This window comes from Zalophus californianus, chromosome 17 (assembly GCF_009762305.2).
Source record: "Zalophus californianus isolate mZalCal1 chromosome 17, mZalCal1.pri.v2, whole genome shotgun sequence".
Taxonomy (NCBI): Eukaryota; Metazoa; Chordata; class Mammalia; order Carnivora; family Otariidae; genus Zalophus; species Zalophus californianus.
In genome coordinates, this window is record NC_045611.1 from 54,580,016 (window position 1) to 54,603,393 (window position 23,378).

A 23,378-nucleotide genomic window follows, 5' to 3' on the forward strand; every position below is an offset into this window, starting at 1 on the left:
TAGATCCGTCCTGAAGGTAGAACCAGTGGGGTTTGCTGATGGATCAGAATGTTGGGTGTGAGGGGAAAAAAAGAGAAGGGGCAGGTGTCAATGGTCATGGCAGCGGCAATGTCAGTAGAACCCTCTGCCATGACGGGAACATTCTAGATGTGCACTGTCCATGTGGTGGCCTTCAGCCACCTGTGGCCATGAAGCAGGTCAAATGTGGCCAGTGACACTGAGGAGCTAAATTTATTTTATTTTTTTTTAAGATTTTATTTATTGGAGAGAGAGTGAGAGAGAGAGCGGGAGGGAGCGGGGGCGGGGAGCAGAGGCAGAGGGAGAAGCAGGTTCCCTGCTGAGCAGCGAGCCCGACGTATGACTCAATCCCAGGACCCTGGGATCATGACCCAAGCCGAAGGAAGATGGCTTAACCGACTGAGCCGCCCAGGCACCCCCGAGGAGAGCTAAATTTATCATCTTTTATAGCTTTAATAATTTAAATTGTCCCTCATCTATGAAAACAGAAGTCACAGAGGAAGGTGTCTGGGCACCCTGGGTATAACTCCGGATCACACTCTTCGTTTACTTGACTAGGAGCTACTGGAAGGCAGGGGCTGCCTCTGACTCATTTCAGTATTTGCAAACCCGGGAAAATGTGGAATTCAGTACATACTTGGTAAATGGTTTTGGGACTGATTGACATCATCAAAGAATGAGTGAATGAAAGAAAAAAAAAGTCCTATGTGGTAGGGGCCACTGTTGTGCTCAGTGCAGTTCTAGCATTTTTGGCACGAGCAGCTGGAATGTCAAGAGTTCTGTTTACTGCTGTTGGAGGAGCAGGTTTCATGGGGATTGAGGAGGGGATTGAGGAGGACAGATGCGGTGTTGGGTCTGGTGAGGAGGTATCCCAAGTGGAAGTGTCTTGGAGGCAGTTGGGTACATGAGTCGGGAGTTTAGGGGTGAGGTCTGATCTGAAGATACAAGCTGCAGAGCCCCCTCTCCAGGCATGGAGCGTGAATGAGGCATGCAGAGCCACGCCGCTGGATACACAGAAGAAATGAGTGTAGACGGATAACAGAAGTGGGTCCTCCACAGGTGAGCAGTCGGAACCATGAAGAGGAACTGAGAAGGGAAAACGGGGAAAGCAAGGCAGCTGCGGCATTCTGAAAGCCAAGCGAAGAAAGCATTTCCAGGGACATAGTGATCAGCTGGGTCACATGCTGCCACATGGTGAAAGAGAAGGCCTGAGAATTGGCCATTGGTTTTAGCAAGGTGGACATCACTGATGAACCTGACCGGAGCCATTTCCATAGAGCGGTGGCGCGGGGAGCCATCTGATTGGCATGGGTTTAAGCCACACTCATCATCAGGGAAATGCAACTCAAAACCACAGTGAGATACCATTTCACACCCCCTGGGAGGCTATAATCAAAAAGTCAGGTGAGGGGCACCTGGGTGGCTCTGTTGGTTAAGCGTCTGACTGCGGCTCAGGTCATGATCCCCGGGTCCTTCGATCGAGCCCCGCGTGGGGCTCCCTGCTTAGCGGGCAGTCTGCTTCTCCCTCTCCCTCAACCCCTCACCCCACTCACGCTCTCTCTCTCAAATAAAATCTTTTTTTTTTTTTTAAGTCAGCTGATAACAAATGTTGGTGAGGATGTAAGGAATTTGGAATACTCCTACTTTGCTGGTAGGAATATAAAATGGTACCGGCGCTGTGAAAACCATCTGGCACTTCCTCAATAAATTACACAGGATCACCGTATGACTCAGCAGCTCCACTCCCAGAGAATTTAACCTGTGTTCACACAAAAACTTGAATGTGAATGGTCATAGCGTTATTCACAGTGGCCAAAAATTGGAAACATCGCAAATGTCCATCAACTGATAAATGCATAAACCAAATGTGATACATCCCTACAATGGAATATTATTTGGCAATAAAAAGGAATGAGCCAGTGATACATGCAAATCTGTAGAGACAGAGTAGATTACGGTTGCCTAGGGCATCGAGGTGGTTTCGAGGTGAGGAATGAAAGGGACTGCCAGTGGTTATGGGGTTCCTCTTTGGGGGTGAGGAAAATGGTCTAAAATCAGATTATGGGGGGGGTGCCTGGGTGGCTCAGTCGTTAAGCGTCTGCCTTCGGCTCAGGTCATGATCCCGGGGTCCTGGGATCGAGCCCCGCATCGGGCTCCCTGCTCGGTGGGAAGCCTGCTTCTCCCTCGCCCACTCCCGCTGCTTGTGTTCCTGTTCTCGCTGTCTCTGTCTCTGTCAAATAAATAAATAAAATCTTAAAAAAAAATAAAATCAGATTATGGTAATGGTTGCACAAGTCTATAAACTTACTAAAAACCACTGAATTACACACTTGACATGGCTGAACTTTGTGGGAGAGAAATTGGAGACAAATATCAACAGCTCTCAAGGAGTTTTGCTGTTAGAAATGAGACAGGATGAGGTGCCTGGCTGACTCAGTCAGTAGGGCATGCAGAAGATCTTGATCTTGGGGTCATGAGTTTGAGCCCTATTGGGGGTAGAGATTACTTAAAAAAATGAGACAGTAGTTCAGGAGGAAATAGGTCAAGACAGGGAGTCTTAAAAATCAGAGAGTGAGGGGCACTGGGTGGCTCAGTTGGTTGAGTGTCTGCCTTCGGCTCAGGTCATGATACCGGGGTCCTGGGATCGAGCCCCGCATCAGGCTCCCTGCTCCGCGGAGAGTCTGCTTCTCCCTCTCCCGCTGCCGCTCCCGATGCTGGTGCTCTCTCACGCACTCACTCTATCAAATGAGTAAATAAAAATCTTTTAAAAATGTATTTAAAAAATCGGAGAATGACAGCACATTTGGATGCTGATAGGAAAGACCCGTGGGGAGGGAAGAATTGATGATGTGGGAAGAACAGAAGGAGTGAGATCTCTGAGTAGCCCAGAGGGCATGAGGTCCAGTGCCCCAGTGGAAGGAGCTGGCATTGGAACAGGCAGTTTGCCCTCAGGAATGGGGGAAGGTGGCCTGTGTGGGCACAGATGAAGATCAGTGGAAAGATGTGCAGGTGGGACGGAAAGTTTTCTTCTTGTCACCTTTGTTTTCCCAATAAGATGGGAAGCAAGCTAAGGGTGAGGTGTTAGGGTTTTGAGGAGACAAGGTATGACTCACCTTTCTTAGAGAGTAGCCAAGTGGATGGACCAGGGAAAGGGCCTCCACAATACCTAAGAGTGTCCCCACATAGCAGGCAACTCTGTAAGTGTCAGTGATGAGAAGCTGAGAAATTTCACCCTCCCAACTCTGACCCATGGGATTATTATCCGTTTCCCGAGGAAGGAGCCTGTCTACGTTCGAACAGCTGGTACCCAAGACAGAGCCACGAGTCCCCAACCTTCGACCATGTAGCCCTTCAGTTCTCAAAAAAAAAAAGGGGGGGGAGTCTCGGAAGAAAATAAATAAAATTCTTTATTATATCCTAATCACACAGTACAAATGGATATTAAATAAGAACAAGGAGAAAGCAGGCCCCTGGACAGCATGTGGGGACCCTTGTCCCCCCGCCGCTAAAAATCCACGCCCTGATCAATAAATACCCTCCCCAGGGACCCTGAAGTCCCAGCCCCAAAATAGTCCAGGTTGAAGAATCTTGGGTCCACCCCCTCACTTCACAGAGGAGGGAAACTGAGGCCCAGAGAATCACCCAGCAAGTCCGCGGCTCCTGTTTCCCGCCCCCGCCCCCCTCCGCCTCCGCTGGTTTCCTCTCGCCTCCCCTGAAGTCCCTTGGGCGGGCAGCCCGCACACCTGGACTCACACCTGGACTCGGTAGCCACCCGACCGCCGCCGGCAGAGCCTCCGCACGCCCACCCAGTAGAGCGTCAGCATGACCACCCAGTACCCCACGTAGGCGCCAGCGCCGGCGGCCAGGTGGTGGGCCTCGGTGGCGCGGGCAGGGCCGCTCCAGTCGGCCCGGGCCTCGTGCGCCACGCTGCGGACCAGGCCTCCCAGCAGCAGCAGAGCCCAGAGGGCCAGCGGCAGCAGGGGGACGTAGTTGGCGGCCAGCTTCCGCCGGCCAGAGGTGCCCCAGCCACTCTGGTTCATGGTGGCCAGCGCCAGGAACTTGGCGGGCAGGAGGCCGCCCATGTAGAGCGGCGCGTAGAGCGAGAGCAGCACCATGCGCGGGCAGCCGCGCAGCCAGGCCGCGAAGGCCGCCTTGGCCAGCGCCACGCCCTGCACGCACAGCAGCACCCACAGCAGCGCCCACGGGCGGCCCGCGTAGAAGAGCCGCAGCACGGTGGCCGCCACGAAGAAGGGGAAGAGCCCGGAGACCACCGCCTCGTAGGTCATCCACGCGTGGTGCCGGTGCCACCAGAGCGCGTTGTACAGCCACTCGCGGAAGTAGGACTTGGACCAGCGCGTCTGCTGGCTCAGCCAGCGCAGGAAGGACGAGGGAGTCTCGGAGTAGCAGCGGGACCGGGAGGTGTACCTGCGCCGGAGGGACGAGGCAGGGCATCAGCACCGCCCTCCCTGTGGCCAGGACAGGGATCGGAGCCGGAAAAGGCCACTGACGTCGGGCCGGCCACGGGGCTGCAAGCTTGCCTGACCTCCCTGGGCCTCTAGTTCCCGTAAGTAAAATGGGATCGACAAGGATTCCTACCTTATACGGCTGGGGTGAGCACTGAATCAGGACTACATGCCAACTGCTGAGCTCAGGATGTTGTACTTGCTCAATAAATATTAGCAACTACTACTGTTTGCACGATGACTAATACCACGACTGCCATTACTAATATCCTTACAGTTACTGACCTATTACTAATGCTATCACTAATCTATGACGAATACTTTGGTGGTCACTCTTATTGGCAGGCCCCATGGTGAGGGACAAGCCAGGCGGTGTTCCTACCACCCAGGGCAGCCCATGTGTTCGAGCTCAAGGGACCCATTAGGCCCCCTTGCTGTGGCCGCAGCGGACATCCTAGTCAACTCCACCCAGTTCGCAGCTAAGCCCACACAAGGCTAGGATCCCGTTTCTGGAACGTCATCAGGTGGGCCGCTAACGGTCAGGTTTGTCAGGAGGCATCAAACTATTCTATCCCCGCGGGTATTACTTGACACCGTCCCGGCTCCTTCCCCCGTGTCTGTGTCTGTCGCCTGGCTCCCTCAGTAGCCTCCCCGCCGCCTCCCACCCTTGTCTCCTGCAGCCTGTACTCAAAACAGCTGCCAGAGGGATCCTATCCCAGCAACACTCACCCCTCTGCCCAGAACCTCCCAGGGCTCCCTCGTCTTCGCTCAAAGTTCTTGGGTGGCCTCTAAGCCTTTCTTGAGTGCACCCCGTCACCACTCTGCCCTCCTCCCCTGACGCTCTCCCCCTTGCTAGGGCTCCAGCTGCACGGTTTCCAGCCTCCCTCCCTGCCCTTCTTAGGGCATCCTAGTTAACATTTCATTCCCTGCTCCCAGACTCTCTAACCCCCTTTCCTGGCACGTCCATCATCCAGCCTCCTACTACACGTTCTCCTTAGTTACTGTCTCCCCAGTAGGTGTAAGCATGAATTTGTGTCTCTTGTTAACTGCTGCATCCTCAGAGCTTGAAACATTGTAATGAGGGGTGCCCGGCTGGCTCTGCAGGAAGAGCATGCTGTTCTTGATCTTGGGGTTATGAGTTCAAGCCCCACATGGGGCACATAGAGATTACTTAAATAAATAAACAAAAACACATTATAATGAATGTGTGCCTTGTGAATGAATGCATGGATTCCCTTGGTGTACCCCAAGTTCTCTCTGGCCCTTTCACAGGGTCTAGCTTTGTAGAAATCTCTTTCCCCTGAACTCGACCTGGTTGAACCCACACTCCCCGAGTCTCACTGAATTACAACTCTTCCTGAAGCACTTGATCCTTCTTGCTCACTCTCTCACTAGATCCCGCTCTCTTTCCCTTCCCACCTCACTTGAAGTAATCGGCACTGCCGGGGTAGAGCCATCCTGCCCCATCTCATGTGGTATATTCTAGGTGGAATTCCCCACCCTCACCTTGCCTCACTTAGTAGAGTCCATTGGGTCACATGATCAATGTAAATGCCACCCCTACCCCTTCCAGTATCTTCCACTCTCCCTTAATGTCTCATTTGGTAGAGCCCACTGTCCTGCACGATAATTTGGGTTTGGAGAATTCCCAACACACACACACACACACACACACACAGAGTCACTGGCCTCCGCACACACCCAACTACCTGATCCCCTCGGCTTACTTGGTCGCATAGCCCATGCTGAGCATGCGGTTGGTGAGGTGCCGGTCATCCCCAAAGGTGCAGTGGGTACCCAGGAACTTCTGGTTGTACCAGGCCTCAAGGAACTGCTGCAGGAGGCTGTTCCTGTACAGGCCTAGGTGGGGGTGGGGAGTACAGGACCATCAGCCTCCACTGTGGCCGGTACTGTCCCCAATCCTATGTCCCAACCCAACTCACCGCCAATTCTGGCCCCATCCTCTACCCATCCGCATCCAAAAACCCTTCACCAACCCCAAACTTGGCCCCAACCCTTTCCTCGACTCCAGTGCCATCCCGTGCCCTTCCCTAAGCCCACCCCCATCCCCATCCCCATCCACACCCTTTCTCCAACCCCACCAACCACCCCGTGCCCTTCCCTAAGCCCATCCCCACCCCCATCCCCATCCACACCCTTTCTCCAACCCCACCAACCACCATCCCCCCTCCAGCTTCCAGCTGTATCCCTCTCCCCAATCCCTGCTGCAGCCCCATCTTTGTCCCCAATCTCAATCATATCCTCAGCCCGTTCTGGCTCCCTCTTGCCCCCTCCACCCTACCCATGGCCCTCCCAAGTCCTACCCCTGCTCACCTAGGGGACCACTGATGCAGGACACACAGTGGAAGTAGCTCTGACAAGCCCGCTCCACGTTGAAGGCCACCCAGTACCGCAGGCTGCTTAGGAAGCTGACCCAGGAGTCCAGGGGGTTAAGGATCCGCACGTCCCCCCCAACAGCTCCTACCCGGGGGTCCTCGTCCAGTACCCGCACCAGCTCCAGCAGTGCCATGGGGTCCAGCCTTGTGTCCGAGTCACAGACCTGTGGGGTGGAAGGGGCCGGGATCAGGCCAAATCCCTGCCCAGAGCTGGTGCCTGAGGGGAGGGCACCAGAGGGTGGGGAGCTGCTGGGACACTCCGCACCCAACCTGAACATAACTTTCAATTTTGTAGTCATTTTCAATGTCTAAACACACTTTAAGATGACCTCCCCAAGACCCATAACCTTGTATCATACCCTCCTCTGGCATGTGGGCAAGACCTGTAACTTGTTTCTAACCCACAGGATATGGCAAAAGAGATGGCACATAACTCCCATGATGATATTGCCTTATATACAAATAGTAAAGGCGTTTTGCAATGTAATTAAGATCCCTGGGGCGCCTGGGTGGCTCAGTCATTAGGCGTCTGCCTTCGTCTCAGGTCATGATCCCGGGGTCCTGGGATCGAGCCCTGCATCGGGCTCCCTGCTCAGCGGGAAGCCTGCTTCTCCCTCTCCCACTCCCCCTGCTTGTGTTCCCTCTCTCGCTGTCTCTCTCTCTGTCAAATAAATAAATAAAATCTTAAAAAAAAAAAGATCCCTAATCTACTGAGATTTCCTGGGTGGGTCTGACCTAATCAGGTGAGCCCTTTAAAAGAAGGTCTAGAAGTCAGAGACTTTCTCTTGCTGATCTGGAAGAAGTTTTATGGCTGCAAGAACATGAATGCTGCCCACAAACACATTAGCTTGGAAGAGGCCCCTGAGCCTTAGATAGGACCCAGCTCCAGCTGACATCATGATTATAGCCTGATGGTACCCGAACAGAGGAACCAGTTAAGCTTTGCCCAGACTCCTGATTCATGGAAACTGGGAGATAATAAGTGTTTTGTTTTGAGCTGCCAAATTTGTAGTCATCGGTTAGTCAGTAATAGAAAACTAATGCAGTGCATTACTGAACGAATGTCTACATTGGATGAAGACAGGAAGAAATCTCTACATTGAATGGGTGAATAAAGCAATGATTTCTACAATGGATGGATAAATGAATAAATCTTTAGATTGAGTGGATGACTGGATGGATGGATGGATGGATGGATGGATGGATGGATGGATGGATGGGTGAACGAGGGAAGGAAAGAGTCTACATCCAACAGGTAAATGAATGAACAAAATAAACGAATGACCTCCATATTGGAGAGATGGATATAAGAAGGGATGAGTGATGTCAACTACAATAAAAAAAGAATGTATGAGTAGGAGTGAAAGAAAGAGTATAGAGTATGCAACTTGAGGATGAATGAATGAAGAAAGGGAGGAATTAATGAATCACTACACGATGAATAAAATGAGTGGTATCCTCACTGGATGGACGGATAGAGGGACGTAAGAACGAAGGAGCGACGGAAAGAATCCCTCCACTGAATGGCTGGATAAAAAAGGGAGTGACAAAGAGGTCCATTCCAATCTCTGCACCGAAGGAAGAATCCTAGAGAAGAGGGATTCCCAGCGTCAGGGGCGCGGTGGGGCGCGGGCACCTTGCACTCACCTGCACGTAGTCCACAGAGTCGCCGAGGGCCTTGAAGGCCGTGTACATGACCTCGCGCTTGCCGCCCCAGCGCTGCGCCACGCACACGCACCTGTGCGTCCTCACCAGCGCCTCCACCGCCAGCCGCCCCGGGTCCTCGGCCTCCACCTCCCGGTAGGCGCCCGCGCCTGCAGCGCCCGCCGCCGCGGGTTCCCAGGGCTGGTGGTAGTTGCCGTCCCACACGTAGGTGGCGGGGTCCTCGTCGGCGAAGACCTCGCGGAACATGTCCACCATGTAGAGGTCCTCGGCGCGGTTGCCGTCCACCACCATGAGGACGCGCAGCCGCGCGCGCGGGTACTGCAGGGCGCGGGCGGACGCCAGGCACTGGCGCAGGTACGCCGGGTCCTCCTGGTACGCCGAGATGGTCAGCGCCACGCTGCGCGCCGCCGCCGCCTCCAGGGGCCCGCGCGCCGCCGCCCGCCGCGCCGCCGCCGCCACCCGCCGGTGCTCCAGGTACGCGAAGAGGCTCTGCGCCACCAGGTGTGCGGAGAGGAAAGCCCCGTAGAGACCGAAGGCCAGGAGGCCGTAGCGATCGGAGGCGAGCGGCACCCCGGCGGCGTAGGCCCAGGTCATGAGGCCCAAGATGAGCAGCGCGAAGGTGATAGTCAGCACCCGCCGGGCCAGGCCAGAGCAGTGGCGGCCGGCCGGGGTGGGCTTGGGCACGTCCTGCTGGGAGCAGAGAGAGGGGAGAGCGGTGGGAAAGAGTCCTGAAGTCCTCTTCTGTGAAGGGAACACCTAGGGTTTTTGCTTTCCCCCAAGCCAATACAACATCCCCCTTTTGTAAAGAAAATCCCCTGGGTACTGCAAAGTTATTTTCACTAATGAAAATGATTGTGGCAAACAGTGAAGCTCGATGCCTGATTATAGTATATTGATTCTAATACATTTCCCCCCACATTTTAAACAGCTCTTCAATCCATGAGGATTACACTCAAGGGAATGTCACAGTTCAATTAACAGGGGATCTCCTCCCCTCCCGCTTCTTGGTGGCACATAAAATAAACGCTCATCTCACAATTAAAGGTTTCTTAGTGTTGAGATCATCATCATCATCATCTTAAAAATAACGCAATATGGGGGTGCCTGGGTGGCTCAGTCCTTGAGCGTCTGCCTTCGCCTCAGGTCATGATCCCCGGGGCCTGGGATCGAGCCCCCACATCGGGCTCCCTGCTCAGCAGGAAGCCTGCTTCTCCCCTCTTCTCCCTCTCCCACTCCCCCTGCTTGTGCTCCCTCTTGCTGTCTCTCTCTCTCTCTGTCAAATAAAGAAATATTTAAAAAAAATGCAATATGGTATGTACCAGGTGCTGCCATAAGCCTTTTATAGAAACTTATTTTAATCCTCAGGACAGTCCTATGAGGTAGGTACTATTATCCCCATTTTATAGCCGAGGCAACTGAGTCAGAGAGAGGTGCAGCAACCTGCCCAAGGTCACACCTGGATAGCAGAGAAGCCAGGATTTGAACCTAAGAATCCGGTCATTGAACTACCAGCTTATATACTGGCTTTACTGGTCAGGAGAGCTGGGGGTGGGGGGGGGCAGGAGATAATGTTTACTGCCACCATACACATAGCAAAACTGAGAACTGATTAGCCAGGAAGAGTGGCTTGCCAAAGGTCATGAAGCTCACAGGTGGAGTCTTTTCTCTGACTTCCCAAAGGCAAGACCACATTCTCCTTCATTGCTCAGGTTCCCGACAGGGCCAAGTGCCCAGTACGTGTTGCGGGAAGAGCTCAGAATCAGAGAGAGGGGTGCCTCCGTTTTCTCATCTTGTAAAATGGGGATTCAGCCCCTTCTACATGCCAAGTACTGCCCAAGTGTGATAGATACTGTTGCTCCTATTACATATAAGGAAACTGAGGCACAGGGCAGTGATTTCTCTTGCCCAAGGCCATTCAGGCAGTCTGGCTCCATCGTCCTCTAAACTGCCTCCTCTGTCACCAGCTCCCATCTCATGGGCTTCTTTATGAGTTAAATGAGTCATTAGGATACAGATTTGTGTCGTCCAAAACAGGCGTCACCAGCCACATGTGGCTACTCGGTCCTTGAAAAACAGCCAGTATGACAGAGGAACTGAATTTTTAATTTTATTTAAATATTTAACTTCAGAAACTGATACTGGATTCAATTATTGGAAAGCTTTTAAGTATGTTTGAAACGAGTAGGGTGTGGGAAGCTGCTTTTTCATTGGTAAATTTTATGAAATCTAAATGCGGATCAGGTATCACCAATGAAAATACAGTATCTGTGTGAGATGTGTTACACATCTGGATTCTGAAGCCTTAGTTTGAAAAAAAAGAGAGTAAAATATCTCATTAATATTTTTGTATTGGTTACATACTGAAATGATAGTTTTTAAAATCTTGTTTTGAAGCTTTATGTTACGTTGTAGCAAATGCGTCTATTCGTGAAATGATAAAATTTCTGAGAGATAGCAGGGGTTGGCACCCTACAGCCCTCAGGCCAGATGCCTGCTACCCTTTTCACTACAACCCTGCAAGCGAAGACAAGTTTTTAGTTTAGTGTTTTTTTTTTTTAAGATTTTATTTTTTAAGTAACCTCTACACCCAATGTGGAGCTTGAACTTACAACCCCGAAATTAAGAAGCACATGCTCAGGGGTGCCTGGGTAGTTCAGCTGGTTAAGCATCTGCCTTTTGTTCAGGTCATGATCCCAGGGTCCTGGGATCCAGCCCCACATGGGCTCCCTGCTCAGCAGGGAGTCTGCTTCTCCCTCTCCTTCTGTTGCTCCCCCCTGCTTGCACTTTCTTTCTCTGTCAAATACATAAATAAAAGTCTTTAAAAAAAAATTTGCATGCTCTACCAACTGAGCCAGTTGGGCATCCCTAGTTTTTACATTTTTAAATGGGTGAAAAAAGTCAAAAGCATAATACTTTGTGGCATATGAAAATTACATGAAATTCGAATTTCAGCATCCTTAAATCAACTTTGATTGGCATACAGTCACACTCATCTGTTTACATATTGTCTATGGCTGATTTCACGCTACACCAAAGTGGAGTAGTTGCAGTAGAGATCACAGGACACACAAAAACTCAAATATTGACTATCTAGCTTTATACAGAAAAAATCTGATGACCCCTGATATATTGGGTTACATAAATTATATTATTGAAAGTAAGTTTACCTTTTAAATGTGGCTACTAAAAAATTTTAAATTATGTATGTGGCTCACATGATGTTTCTATAGGACACGGCTTTTAGCTTCTATAGGTAGAGCTTTTAGCCTAGTAATCACTCAGTATTAATAATTACATTATTAAAACACTCAGAAACACACCTGTATCAGCTGTGGACACACAGCCCCACACATATATTCACACATGACAAGAGACACACAGAGTGTGCCCACATAGGAGAACATTCATATTCTAGAAGATAATCCAGGCACCTGCTGTTAGAACTAAGGATCCTGAGACCCTCACCAACAGCCACACAGGTGAACTTGGGAACACACCCTTGAGCAGGAAGGAGCTAAACCAGGAACGGATGCCTACAGAGCAACAGAGACACAGGCACCCACTCGTGGGTCCGGGTGGGAGCAAAGGGAGAGAGCTTCAGAAAATAGTAACAGTTAAGGTTGAGCCCGATGAAGTGGCCATTTTTTAAAGGGCAAAAGGGACCAGATATCTGCGATTTCCTTTGGTTCAACTGAATAGTTACTGAACACATAAAAGTAGAAATCCAGCCCACGTGTCCAGCAAATACAGCTCTGCCTCGCCCACCCGCACCCCGCACGCAGACACGGGCTTACAGCGGGATCAGCAAGGGCATGTCACTTCTCATACACTACGGGTGGGATGGCCACCTACACAGGGGGATGGAACCCAAGCGCTCCGACCGGGTCACTGTCCCACACCGACGGTCGCCGTCACGCACAGGAGCGCGCGCGGTGTCCCCCCACCCACCCACGTGGTCACACAGGTGCCAGAGTCCCCGCACGGCCGCGCGCACCTGTGTCATCGCTGCGGGTCCGGCGGGCGCTCCTCTCCTGCTCGCTCCCGGGTCTCGCTGTGGCTGGGGAGCCCGGGGGTCATTTGAAGACCGATGCAGGCGGGGGCGGTGGAGGGCTGACGTCAGGGAGGAGCTGGGCCAGGGGCTCTGAGGTCACGGACCAGCCGGGCAGCTCCACCCGCTTCCCGCCATTGCCCGCACCCCCGCGCCCGACGGCCTCCCTTCCCAGGGCCGCCGTCTCGCCCTTCCCCGCCCTCCCAGGCCTCCTTCTCGGCTCTCCGCTCTCGATCCCCCCTCTTCTCTCTCTCCATTTCTGCGTTCCTCGCCCTCGCTTTCTTCCCCCCACCCCCTCCGTCGTTCCTCCTGTCTGCCCGGTTTCTCTGCCCCCCTCTCCCGCATCCCAGCCGCTCCCCTCGAAGCCCCGGGGACGAGAAAATGCGCACACGTGCGTGGTTGTGGGCGTGGCCGCGCGCGCCGGCTGTGAGGCCCGCTGTCCGCAAGGCGCTGTGAGTGGTCGTGGGTCTGCCTGTGCGCGTGTGCCAGGGCCCGGGGAGGGGGCTGGGCACTGCGATTTGTCTCCCGGGGGCTCCGGGGTGAACTCACAGAGTTGTGGGTCAGCTGCCCCCAGGGAGCCCCGGGAACCTGAGTCAGAGTGGAGGTGGCAGTGGCCTCGCTTAGAGGCCAACGAGACGGGGTCCTGCGGCTTCTAAGCCCCCAGCCCCTCAGGACCAGGAGGCTCAGTGATAAATGTCATTGTTTCCATGCCCTTCTTTTTCCATGATAAAAAAAAAAAAAAAAAAAAAAAACCAAAAGATTCTATCTAATTCTTTCTCCCTGTTCCTCTTCGGGTGAACTGATAATGCCCATCTGTCTCCCTCTGTAGCTGCCTCTGTTTCTCCGTCTGTCGGTGTACATGCCCATCTCCTACTGTCTCCGAGTCTCTGTCCACCTGTCTGTCCGGTTCGCTCTGTGTGTTCCTGTTTCTCTCCCTGCCTCCCTATCTTTCTCGCTCCCTTTTCCTTCTCTCTCTGTCCCTTTCTGTCTCCTTCCCTCTGGGTCTGGGTCTGTCTGTCTCTGCATTTCTGACTCTCGGTCTCCTTGACTTTCCTACTCCATGAGTCTGTCTCTCCCTTTCTCACTCTCCCGTGTGTCTCCGCCTTTGTTTCCTTTGCGTTTGCCTATCTTCTCTGTTTCTCGCTCAATATCCGTATTCGTATCTTTTCCCCCATCTCCCTGGTTTTCTCTATTTCTCCCTGTGCCTCTCAGTGGTTGCTGCTCTTTTCTCTGTCTCTGCCTCTATCGCCATCGGTCTGTGTGTATCTCCGTGCATCTTCTTCTGAGGTTCCATCTCTGTATGTGTTTTTCTGACTCTCCCCTTCCCTGCTTCTCTCTGTGTTTTCTGTTTCTAAGTCCTCCTTTTTCCCTCCTGCTGCTTCATCGCATCCAAACTGTCCTGGAGCTTTCCCCTGTAGGACACCAAGTCCTCATTCCCTGGGTTTCCCCGGGGAGGCAGGGTGTGAGGGGCCATCACTAGGTTGGGACTTGCCTGAGCCTGGTTGTCAGGGGGGTGGGGTGGGGGGGTGGGGGGGGAAGGCCAGTTCAGGGCCCAAGTGAGAGGCACCCCGCCCACCTCACCAGGGCAGGGCCGCATCTCTGACGCTGTTGCCAGGAGCCTGCCGCCTGGTGTCTGGCTGTGTCAGGATGATGGATCCCCCAGTGGGAGCTGAGCCCAGAGCAGGAGGGGAGGGAGATTCCTCTACCCCAGGGTGGGGGTGGGGGCAGTCCAGGCTCCACTCAGAAGCCGGGCATTTGGCTCCCCAGCCCCCACCCCACCCTGCCCGGGTGGAGCAGCTGTATAAAACCAGATGTTTCTAAAACCAGAGTGTGGATGAAGAAGGAGGGACCAGGACTTTAAGCCCCAATGGTTTCCACTTCCAGGATCCAGGAGTCCGGGCCCCAGCTCCCTCTTCCTTCAGACCCAGCAGTCCAGCCCCCCAGCCCCCCAACCCCCTCCTCCCTCAGACCCAAGAGTCCTGCCCCCAGACCCTCCTCCCTCAGACCCAGGAGTCCAGCCCCCAGCCCCTCCTCCCTCAGACCCAGGAGTCCAGCCCCCCAGCCCCCCAGCCCCCTCCTCCCTCAGACCCAGGGGTCCAGCCCCCCCCAGCCCCCTCCTCCCCCAGACCCAGGAGTCCAGACCCCCAGCCCCCTCCTCCCTCAGACCCAGGGGTCCAGCCCCCCAGCCCCCTCCTCCCTCAGACCCAGGGGTCCAGCCCCCCAGCCCCTCCTCCCTCAGACCCAGGAGACCTGATCCCCAGCCCCCTCCTCCCTCCCAAAAGTCCAAGCTCCCAGCCCCCTCCTCCCTCAGATTCACATGTCCAGTCTCCCAGAATTCCTTGCAGGCAGAGATGACCAAGGCTGGCAGTAGCCAAGACAAGGACAGATGAAACCAGGCACTCCCACAGGAGGCAAGAGGTAGTGGCAGAATCACCTCTTGCTCCCCTCACTAACACCTATCTCTCCCAGAACCCTCCACTCCAGTGAAGGCTGATCTCTGTTCCCTGCCCTGGGTACACAGTGGCCCTCCCAAGATTTCCATCATCATCAGAAAACCTCAGGCTTTGGTTTACAGAAAACGAGGACAGGGGTGAAGAGTGGGGAGAAAATAAGGCAGAAATGGAGAAAAGGCAGGGGAAAAGAACATTTGTTCCCTGTAGCAACATCTCCTGCACCGCTGGTGGGCCAGGCTCTGGGCTGGGTGATGCCAGGCACACAGAGATGACTCAGACCCGGGCCCTGCCCTTGTGGAGATGCCAATCTTGTGAAGGAGACAGCTGTGTAAACAGAGGATCAAAGACTAGTGCAAGGATGCACCAAACCGGCTGGAGAATCAGGGTGGGCTTCCTGAAGGAGGTGATGTCCAGGAGGAGCAGAGTCCTGACTGATGAGGAGTTAGCCAAGGTAAGGGTGGGGGTGGGACTGGTGGTTAGAAAGTGGAGTAGGAAGGGCATGCAAGGCAAGAAATGTCCTGGCCAGTCAGCAAAGTACAGGTGGGTTGATGTGTAGAAGCATGAGGGGCGAAGCACGGGGTGGGGGTGGGATGCACAGCTGGGTTCACCACGTGCAGGTTCTGATTGGCAGATTCAGGGGCTGGGATTTGGTCCTGGGGATGCTGGAGCGCTATGGGAGGGCTGGGAGCAGATGGGGGGGCGGCTCTGGGTGCCTGTAGGGACGAACTGGATGGAGAGACTGGGGACTTATGGCAGGGGTGTCTGAGTGGCGGGGTTCTATCAGGGTCTCCTCTGAACAAGTCTGAGCTGGGACGCAGGTAGTAGCTGTGGGGCTTGAGGAGAGGGGGAGCGCAGAGCAAGGTTGAGCAGAGCTCCCTGAGGACCCCGAGGGGCAAGGAGACTGCGAGGCAGCTCACTGAGCCTTTCATCTGAGCTCCTTCTGACTACATTTGCCTCATTTCGGGCATGTACCCTTCTCGATGATTACTTGTCTCCTAGGGAACGAGGGAAAGCAAGGGCCCCGGGGAAGTAAGGCGAGGAAGTTGTGGTGTTTTGTTAAATACCTGACTCCAGGCAAATGTGTCTGGGTGGGAAGGAGGTGCTTTGGGAGAGTGTAGATAGGGAGAGACAGAGCATGGAGGAGGGAGGAGGGGGGGAGAGGAACAGAGAAGGGTGGAAGGATGGAGGAATGAAAGAAGGAAGCGAGGGAGGGAGAAGGGAAGAGGGAGGCTGGCTTACCTGGCCACCCCTGCCGCCACTCCTGTTCCCCTTTACCTCCCCCTGCTCTTTCCTGTTTGTCACAGGATTTTTCACCTTCCTACATAAAGTGTAAGTTGCCTGTTTATTGCCTTTCTTGTATCAAGTGCATCTCCCTTGTTAGAACACAAGCTCCCAACGGGCAGTGCTCTTTGCCTGTTCTGGTCAGGACTCTGTTCCGCTGGGATCTGGACCCGTGCCTGGTACACAGTAGGTATTCAACAAATACGTGTCGGATGAACGGCCCGATGGAAGACAGACCTGCCACCTCCCGTGCTGCCCTCCTGAGAGGAAGGACAAAGAGGAGGAAAAGGAGAGAAGAGGAGGGAGGGGAGAGGGCCAGGGAGGAAGGCGGAGAGGGCGGGAGAGAGCCCAGGGCTGGGACCCCCTCCCCACACACCTCCCCAGTTGCTGGGGGAGCCATCCCTGAGTGGTCAGTCCCGAGAGGCATGGGATTAGGAGCTCCCAGGGACGTGGGACCCTAGGCAAGGCGCCCCAGGGTCGGCAAAGATCCAAATCTGGAAGCAGACTGCCTGTGGACTTCCAGGAACTCAGAGGGCTTGGGTCCCAGCGCTCAGCGGAGCCCTGGACGGCGGCAGCCCACAGGGCCTTTCCTCCCACACACCTGCATTCTGGGAAACACCTAGGCCTCCAAGATTCGGCAGAAATTCTGGGAGGGAGGGAGAGAGGGAGGCAGCAGGGACTGCATGTCCACCTTCGGCCTCCAGGAGGAAGTTGTGGGGCTTCCGGGGGCCCTGTCCTCCCTTAACCCTGTCCCTGCAGCTGGGGACGCCTCGTCCCAGCTTCCTCCTTTGCTCCTGTCCATGTCCCTGAAGGAAACAGAAACAGAAAGAGCCAAAAAGAGGGAGAGGAAGAAGGAGACTTCTTTTTCTGGGAGTTCTATCCTCTCCCAGGAAAGCAAGTGTCTCCTTTTTCAGAGAGGGAGCCTGAGGCCTGAGAACAGTTTCCTAGCCAGAGTGATGCAGCAAGGAGGCAGCAGAGCCAGAAAAGAAGGTCACTGAGGGAGGAACGGCTGGGGGCTGGACTCCTGGGTCTGAGGGAGGAGGGGCCTGGGGGCTGGACTCCCCGGTCTGAGGGAGGAGGGGCCTGGGGGCTGGACTCCCGGGTCTGAGGGAGGAGGGGGCTGGGGGCCTGGACTCCCGGGTCTGAGGGAGGAGGGGGCTGGGGGCTGGACTCCTGGGTCTGAGGGAGGAGGGGCCTGGGGGCTGGACTCCCGGGTCTGAGGGAGGAGGGGCTGGGGTGGGGGACTCCTGGGTCTGAGGGAGGAAGGGTTGGGGGCAGGACCCCTGGGTCTGAGGGAGGAGGGGGTGGGGGCTGGACTCCTGGGTCTGAGGGAGGAGGGGGCCGGGGGGGGCCTGGACTCCTGGGTCTGAGGGAGGAAGGGCTGGGGGCTGGACTCCTGGGTCTGAGGGAGGAAGGGCTGGGGGCTGGACTCCTGGGTCTGAGGGAGGAAGGGCTGGGGGCTGGAGTCCTGGGTCTGAGGGAGGGATCTGCACTCCTAGGTGCTGAAGAGGAGGCCTGGGGCTGGACTCTCTTCTGAGCTCCAACAGAAAATTTTGTGAGACCCAGTTTACTCTTGCTCACATGGCTTTGGCTCTGTGCCTCCACCACTTCCTTCCGAAAACGGTCCACTGTGAACCTGAGTCCACTTCCAAGACAGACCAGCGCCTGATGAGCTTCCATGGGAGGAACACAACTGAGTCAGAAGACAGATGCGAGGCTGTGGAATCGGAGGGACAGTCTGGGGCCCCCAAGGAGGCGGTGGTCACTTGTGTGTTCTTGGCAAGGAGTCATTTCATTCCCCTGAGCCTCTCTTTCCTCATCTGTGAAACGGGAGTATCTCAAGTTGTCCCTCACAGGGTAGCCCTTCAGATTCAGGGAGAGAGAGCATCTGCCTGGCACACTGCCATGTGAGATACGTGTTAACTGTTCCCGAACCAGCAGCACTGAGGGTCTCCATGAATGATTCAGGTGGCAACAGGGGACCCTGGCCACCTCAGTTATGATCTTGGGGGGGGGGGGGTCAGCCCGGTAGGGTCTGGGAGGAGCCCATGGTCTGGAGTCAGCTGCTCCTGGGTTCCAAGGCTGGTGGCTTTCGGCAGGTCATGTCCTACCCTGGCTGAGTGTCCTCCTTCCACTTGCAGACGAAGAGAGCCCATGACCACACTGATGTGCGTGGATGGAACGGTGCTGGCCACAGAGCCAATCCCTGGGCCCCGGCTTCCTCAGCTCTGGAGGAGGGTGCCAAGACCTGCCTACTCGAGACTATTTCAAGGAGCTTGGAAAAGTCTGGGGAGTGGACAGCGTGCAGCACAGATGGTGGGTCACGAAGGGGTGCCCTGGGGGCTCCAGATGGAGGAAGTCAGAGGAACAGATGCCGGGAGCCCCCCTCTGTGGTCAGTGCTGCAGGCCTGTCTCCAGCAGGTGGAAATAGCCAAAATGTTGATGGTGGCCATGATCTACACCACACCCTGGGCCACCTACTTCACATTCATTAGCTCTAACCAAAGGTCTCCTTCAGATGGTTACTATAGATCCGGTGTTAGAGAAGAGAAAATTGAGGTTCAAAAAGGTAAGTGACCCGTTGAAGGTCACACAGGTAGTGGCGGAGCTGGGATGTGAACACGGCTCGTTCGGAATCAGAAGTCCATGCGCTTTCCGCACTGCAGTGTGCTGTTAAATGTTAACAACGGTGCTGGTGTTTCTCCCCGCACCCCTCTGTGTGGATGAGCTGTGGTGGGGAAGAGTAGGAAATGATCTTCACTGTCTTCACGGAGCCCTGTGTCAACTCACCCACCTCAAAGCTGCAGCTGCAGAAAATTCTGGAACCCACCCTTCAGCTCTCCTGTGCCAGGAAAGTGCTCCCTCCGCCCTTTCTCTTCTCTCTGTCCCCTGCACCTCCCTCCTCCCTTCTTTCTGTCTCTAGTGAACTTTTTACCAAAGTATAATATACATACAGAACATTACACTTACCGTAAATGTACCATCAACAAATGGTCACAAGATCAAGAAGGAGACCATCTCACCAGCCCCTCGCCCCCCCCGTGCCCGTCCCCCCCCCACCCTCCCCCACACGAGAGGGACTGTCCTGATTCTAATAGACTTGGTCTAATCGACCCGTTTTAAAATTTCAGACAGTGCCTCCTCTTTTGTGCCCAGTGGCGGCTTCTTCTTCTTTTTAAAGATTTTATTTATTTAGAGAGGGCGAGAGAGAGAGAGAGAGAGAGAGAGAGAGTACATGAGTGGGAGGAGGAGCAGAGAGAGAGAATCTCAAGCAGACTCCCCGCTGTGTGCGCAGAGCCTGATGCAGCGCTCAATACCACGACCCCGAGACTCCAAGACCATCACCTGAGCTGAAATCAGGAGTTGGACGCTCAACCAACTGAGCCACCCAGGCGCCTGTGGTGCTGGCTTCTTCTGCTCAACATTACGTCGGTGAGATTCATCCACAGTTGTGCACGTTGTTACGATTGGCTCATTCTCCTTCCTGTAGAGGAGCGTCCTGTTGTAGGAATATTCTCTCTCTTCCTTGTGCAGATAATCCTCTGCAGAGGGATTGTTAACAGAGGTGGGAAGGCAGAGGCTCAGAGCCATGAAGTCCTAGGTGCCAGGAGTCTGGGTCCCCAGCACTCCCTTAGTTGCCCTAGAGCTGAGGTTCTCTGTTCTCCGCCCTTCACAGATCTGTCTTCTGATGAAGCAAAATTTCTCAATCTTCCATGATTTCTAAAGGAGCAGAGCTGAGGGACCAGCAGCAGAAGTAGATCAGGGGCTGCCTGAGTAGCAGGAACCGGGGTTTCTCTGTATTTCCAAATAGTCAGGGATGTGTTAGCACCATCTGTGGCTGAGCCAGAGCCTCTTGGGAATCTAAACACCCACGCCCCTCACCCCCGTGCTCCTACCTCTGCTGGCCCCTGCACGTTAGGGTTGATTTGTGATCTGCGCTGAGGACATACGGGTCTCCCTGAGGTTTGAAAGGTTATCAGAAAATACCAGTAGCTATCTCACAAATATATTTGTCAAAAGCAGAGAGAAATTTGGGAATACAAAGGCAAACAGGAGACATGAGGCTATGAGGCTACTTACTCCTTCATATTCCCTGGGGCCTGCACGTGTCAGGCTCTGTGGCCAGAACACAGAGGCAAACGGGACTCAGAAGAGCCTTGATGAGCTCAGAGTGTGGTGGGAGAAGGAGAGAGGGACCCTCAGTCATACTAGAGCTGCAGAGCCAACCCTGTGGCCTCTAGCCACATGGAGCTATTTAGATTTAAATGCATTAAAATTAAATTAAATTTGCAATCTAGTTCCTCCACTAGAGATTTAGACTCCGGGGCTGGATGCATGGCTGCCATGACAAAGAGTGGGTCAAGGAAGAGGAAAGTGAGGAGTTGATGATTCTGAACCTCGTTTTAACACGTGGGGTTTCCCCCCACACCACCAAGCAATTCTTTGACACCAGCTGGGTATCCTACAGTTTGACGCAATTCCAACACTACACGGAGTCAGACCCCACAGGTTGGGGGCTCAGTCCCACAGGATTGCCCCCCTCCCCCTTCTGATGCCAGGTGCAAGTCCAAATGTCACCTGCCTCCCACAACCTCCTCCTTGGGTTTGATTAATTTGCTAGAGTAGTTCACAGAACTCAGGAAGCCTATTTACTCATTAGATTACCAGTTTATTACCAAGAATATTAAAGGATATGAATTGGGGCGCCTCAGTGGCTCAGTTGGTTAAGTATCTGCCTTCAGCTCAGGTCATGGTCCCAGGGTTCTGGGATCGAGCCCCGCATTGGGCTCCTTGCTCGGCGGGGAGCCTGCTTCTCCCTCTCCCTCTGCCTCTCCCCCAACTTGTGTTCTCACTCACTCTGCTCTCTCGCTCTCAAATAAATCTTAAAAAAATAATAAAGGATATGAATCAACAGCCAGATGAAGTGAAACATAGGGCGAGGTCCCAATCAAAGGAGTTTCTGTCCCCATGGAGTTTGGGGCTAAGCCTGGTGGCATGTGGAAGCATTCTGGGTTCCCCAAACTGTAAGTCTTCCAAAACCCAGCCTTTTGGATTTTTAATGGAAGCTTCATTACATAGTCATGACTGATTAAATCTTTGGTCATTAGTGAGTGAACTCAATCTCCAGCCCCTCTCCCCTCCCTGGAGATGGCGGAAGGGTGGCGGGTTACTGAAAGTTGACTCCTCTGGTGACTGGCCCCCATCCTTAGATGCTTTTCAAAAGTCACCTCATTAACTTAACAACAAACACCTTCATTACTCCCATTATGGGAAATTCCAAGAGATTTGGGAGCTTTATGACAGAAACGGGTGAAGATCAAATATGTATTTTTTATTATAAATCACACTATCACAGATGCTCCCACAATTGCTAACATGCAAGTCGCCTACCAGCGAGATCACTTAGCTAAAGAAGATAAGGTCCTTGCCCTCTGAGAGAAAAGACTGGGCAAAAAGTATACAGAGAAAACAAGAACTCTAACAAAAACGTGCACAGATGGTCATACTAGCACTCTTCACAGTAGCCAGAAGGTGGAAGGAAACAAGCCAAATATCCATTAGTGGATGGGTGGAGAGACAAAATGTGGTCCATTCACACAGTGGAATATTATTCAGCCATAAAAAGGAACAAAGCACTGACACTTGCTATAACATGGATGTACCTCGAAAAGAGAAAGAAGCAATACATAAAAGATCACATATTATATGATTCCATGTAGATAAATGTCCAGAACTGGCAAATTAGGTCAGAAAGCAGATTCAGGTTGCCGGGGCTGGGGAATGGGGGAATTACTGTTTGATGGGTATGGAGTTTCTGTTTAGGGTGATGAGAAAGTTCGGCAACTAGGGAGTGGTTATGGTCGTGCAATATGAATGTGCTTAATGCCACTAACTTATGTACTTAAAAATGGTAAATATTATGTTATGTGTATTTTACCACAATTTTTAAGACGCAAAGAAATAAAAGGTGTATGGACATCTGGTTGATGATTGATTGATGAGAGACCGCTCCAATGACTCACAGTCAGACAGACATGAGCTAAGACTTTCTTCCTCCCCTGACTCTCTGCCTGAGGGCAACAAGACGCAACTTCCCCGTCTCAGATCCTGCCCTCCTCTCTCGTAAGGGGCATGAGAGCTCCCCTTTCCTCCGTCATTGTGAGAGGTCAGGCACAATATTTGGTTGGTTTTCAAAGACAGGCAAAATGGATCAGTGAGTGATAACAATGTGTCATCAAGCATTATATCTTGTGGATTCTGTGCTAGAGGAAGTCAGACTCTGGTCTCTGTGGTTCTCCTGACCAGAGAGATGGGGTGCCCTTCTCCATCCATTGTGTGGGCTCAGTACTCTTGGGGATGAAGAAGAGCACGGTAGTAATTACCATCCAAATACGTGCTGGGGATGAAAGTTAGCGAGATGGGCTGTGCAAATACATGCCTGCCGGGCTCTTGCCAAGAGCTTTACTCAGCAGCTCAGGCTGTCAGATTCCAGCCAAGGTCTCCTTCTGCTCCTGCTCTGCCATCCCACCTCTGCACCTGAGCTATTTAGTGCAGTAGCCACTTACCCCCCGTATTTCGAGCCCTCGAAACATGGTTAGTCTTATTTGAGATGGGCTGTATGAGTAAAAGCACCCATCAGATTTCAAAGACTTAGAATGTTAAAAAATAGTGTGAAATATCTCAATAATTTTTATATTGACTACCTATTGAAATGACAATTATTTGGCTATGGGAGATTAAGTAAAATATTTTGTAAAAATTAACATCACCTGTTTCTTCTTTTTTTTTTTAAATATTTTAATTTATTTGAGAGAGAGAGAGAGAGAGAGCCCGTGCATGAGTGGGGGGTAGGGCAGAGGCAGAGGGAGAAGCAGACTCTTCACCGAACAGGGAGCCCCACTCAGCTTGATCCCAGGACCCCGGGATCTCAACCCGAGCAGAAGCCAGATGCTTCACCAACTGAGCCACCCAGGCTCTCCTCACTTGTTTCTTCCTACTTTTTCAAAGTACCTACCAGACCATTTAAAGTTACATACGTGGCTCATGTTTCTAT

The 23,378-nt window shown here is 53.2% G+C and overlaps 3 protein-coding genes across 5 annotated transcripts in view; 1 reads left to right on the forward strand and 2 right to left on the reverse strand.

Annotated features, from left to right (window-relative positions):
- Positions 1–3,401: 3,401 nt before the first annotated feature.
- On the reverse strand, positions 3,402–12,741 carry HAS1 (hyaluronan synthase 1). 2 transcript variants are annotated; one of them, XM_027618341.2, is made up of 5 exons: positions 12,537–12,741; positions 8,525–9,229; positions 6,816–7,041; positions 6,209–6,341; positions 3,402–4,443 (listed from the first exon to the last, which is right to left on the reverse strand). In XM_027618341.2, exons 1-5 carry the CDS (start codon positions 12,543–12,545, stop codon positions 3,768–3,770), a joined length of 1,749 nt encoding a protein of 582 aa, XP_027474142.1. In that variant the 5' UTR covers positions 12,546–12,741; the 3' UTR covers positions 3,402–3,767. The 2 variants fall into 2 exon arrangements, with proteins under 2 accessions (XP_027474142.1, XP_027474141.1); XM_027618340.2 differs by having other exon boundaries at positions 8,525–9,232; positions 12,537–12,582.
- Positions 12,742–14,946: 2,205 nt separating this feature from the next.
- Positions 14,947–19,294, forward strand: LOC118356453. Of its 2 annotated transcripts, none has more exons than XM_035725253.1 (2): positions 14,947–15,494; positions 18,466–19,294. In XM_035725253.1, exons 1-2 carry the CDS (start codon positions 15,210–15,212, stop codon positions 18,817–18,819), a joined length of 639 nt encoding a protein of 212 aa, XP_035581146.1. In that variant the 5' UTR covers positions 14,947–15,209; the 3' UTR covers positions 18,820–19,294. The 2 variants fall into 2 exon arrangements, 1 of the variants encoding a protein (XP_035581146.1); XR_004819757.1 differs by lacking the exon at positions 14,947–15,494 and adding an exon at positions 16,216–17,314.
- A 239-nt stretch (positions 19,295–19,533) lies between these two features.
- Positions 19,534–23,378, reverse strand: part of LOC118356455 (zinc finger protein 713-like) — a 50,972-nt gene continuing 47,127 nt past the window's right edge. Inside the window, exon 4 of the mRNA XM_035725255.1 lies at positions 19,534–19,866. Coding sequence (XP_035581148.1) covers positions 19,592–19,866 — 275 coding nt within the window. The 3' untranslated portion in view covers positions 19,534–19,591. The remainder of the gene's footprint in view (positions 19,867–23,378) is intronic.

Excerpts from the sequence above, each read along its gene's own strand:
- HAS1 (XM_027618340.2), bottom strand. Across the intron at positions 7,042-8,524 it reads ACTCTGTGGACTACGTGCAG|GTCTGTGACTCGGACACAAG; the intron begins GTGAGTGCAAGG and ends TCCACCCCACAG. Across the intron at positions 6,342-6,815 it reads CTGCATCAGTGGTCCCCTAG|GCCTGTACAGGAACAGCCTC; the intron begins GTGAGCAGGGGT and ends ACCCCCACCTAG.
- LOC118356453 (XM_035725253.1), top strand. The coding sequence starts at position 15,210 with ATGGAGAAAAGGCAGGGGAAAAGAACATTTGTTCCCTGTAGCAACATC. Across the intron at positions 15,495-18,465 it reads CTGATGAGGAGTTAGCCAAG|ACGAAGAGAGCCCATGACCA; the intron begins GTAAGGGTGGGG and ends TTCCACTTGCAG.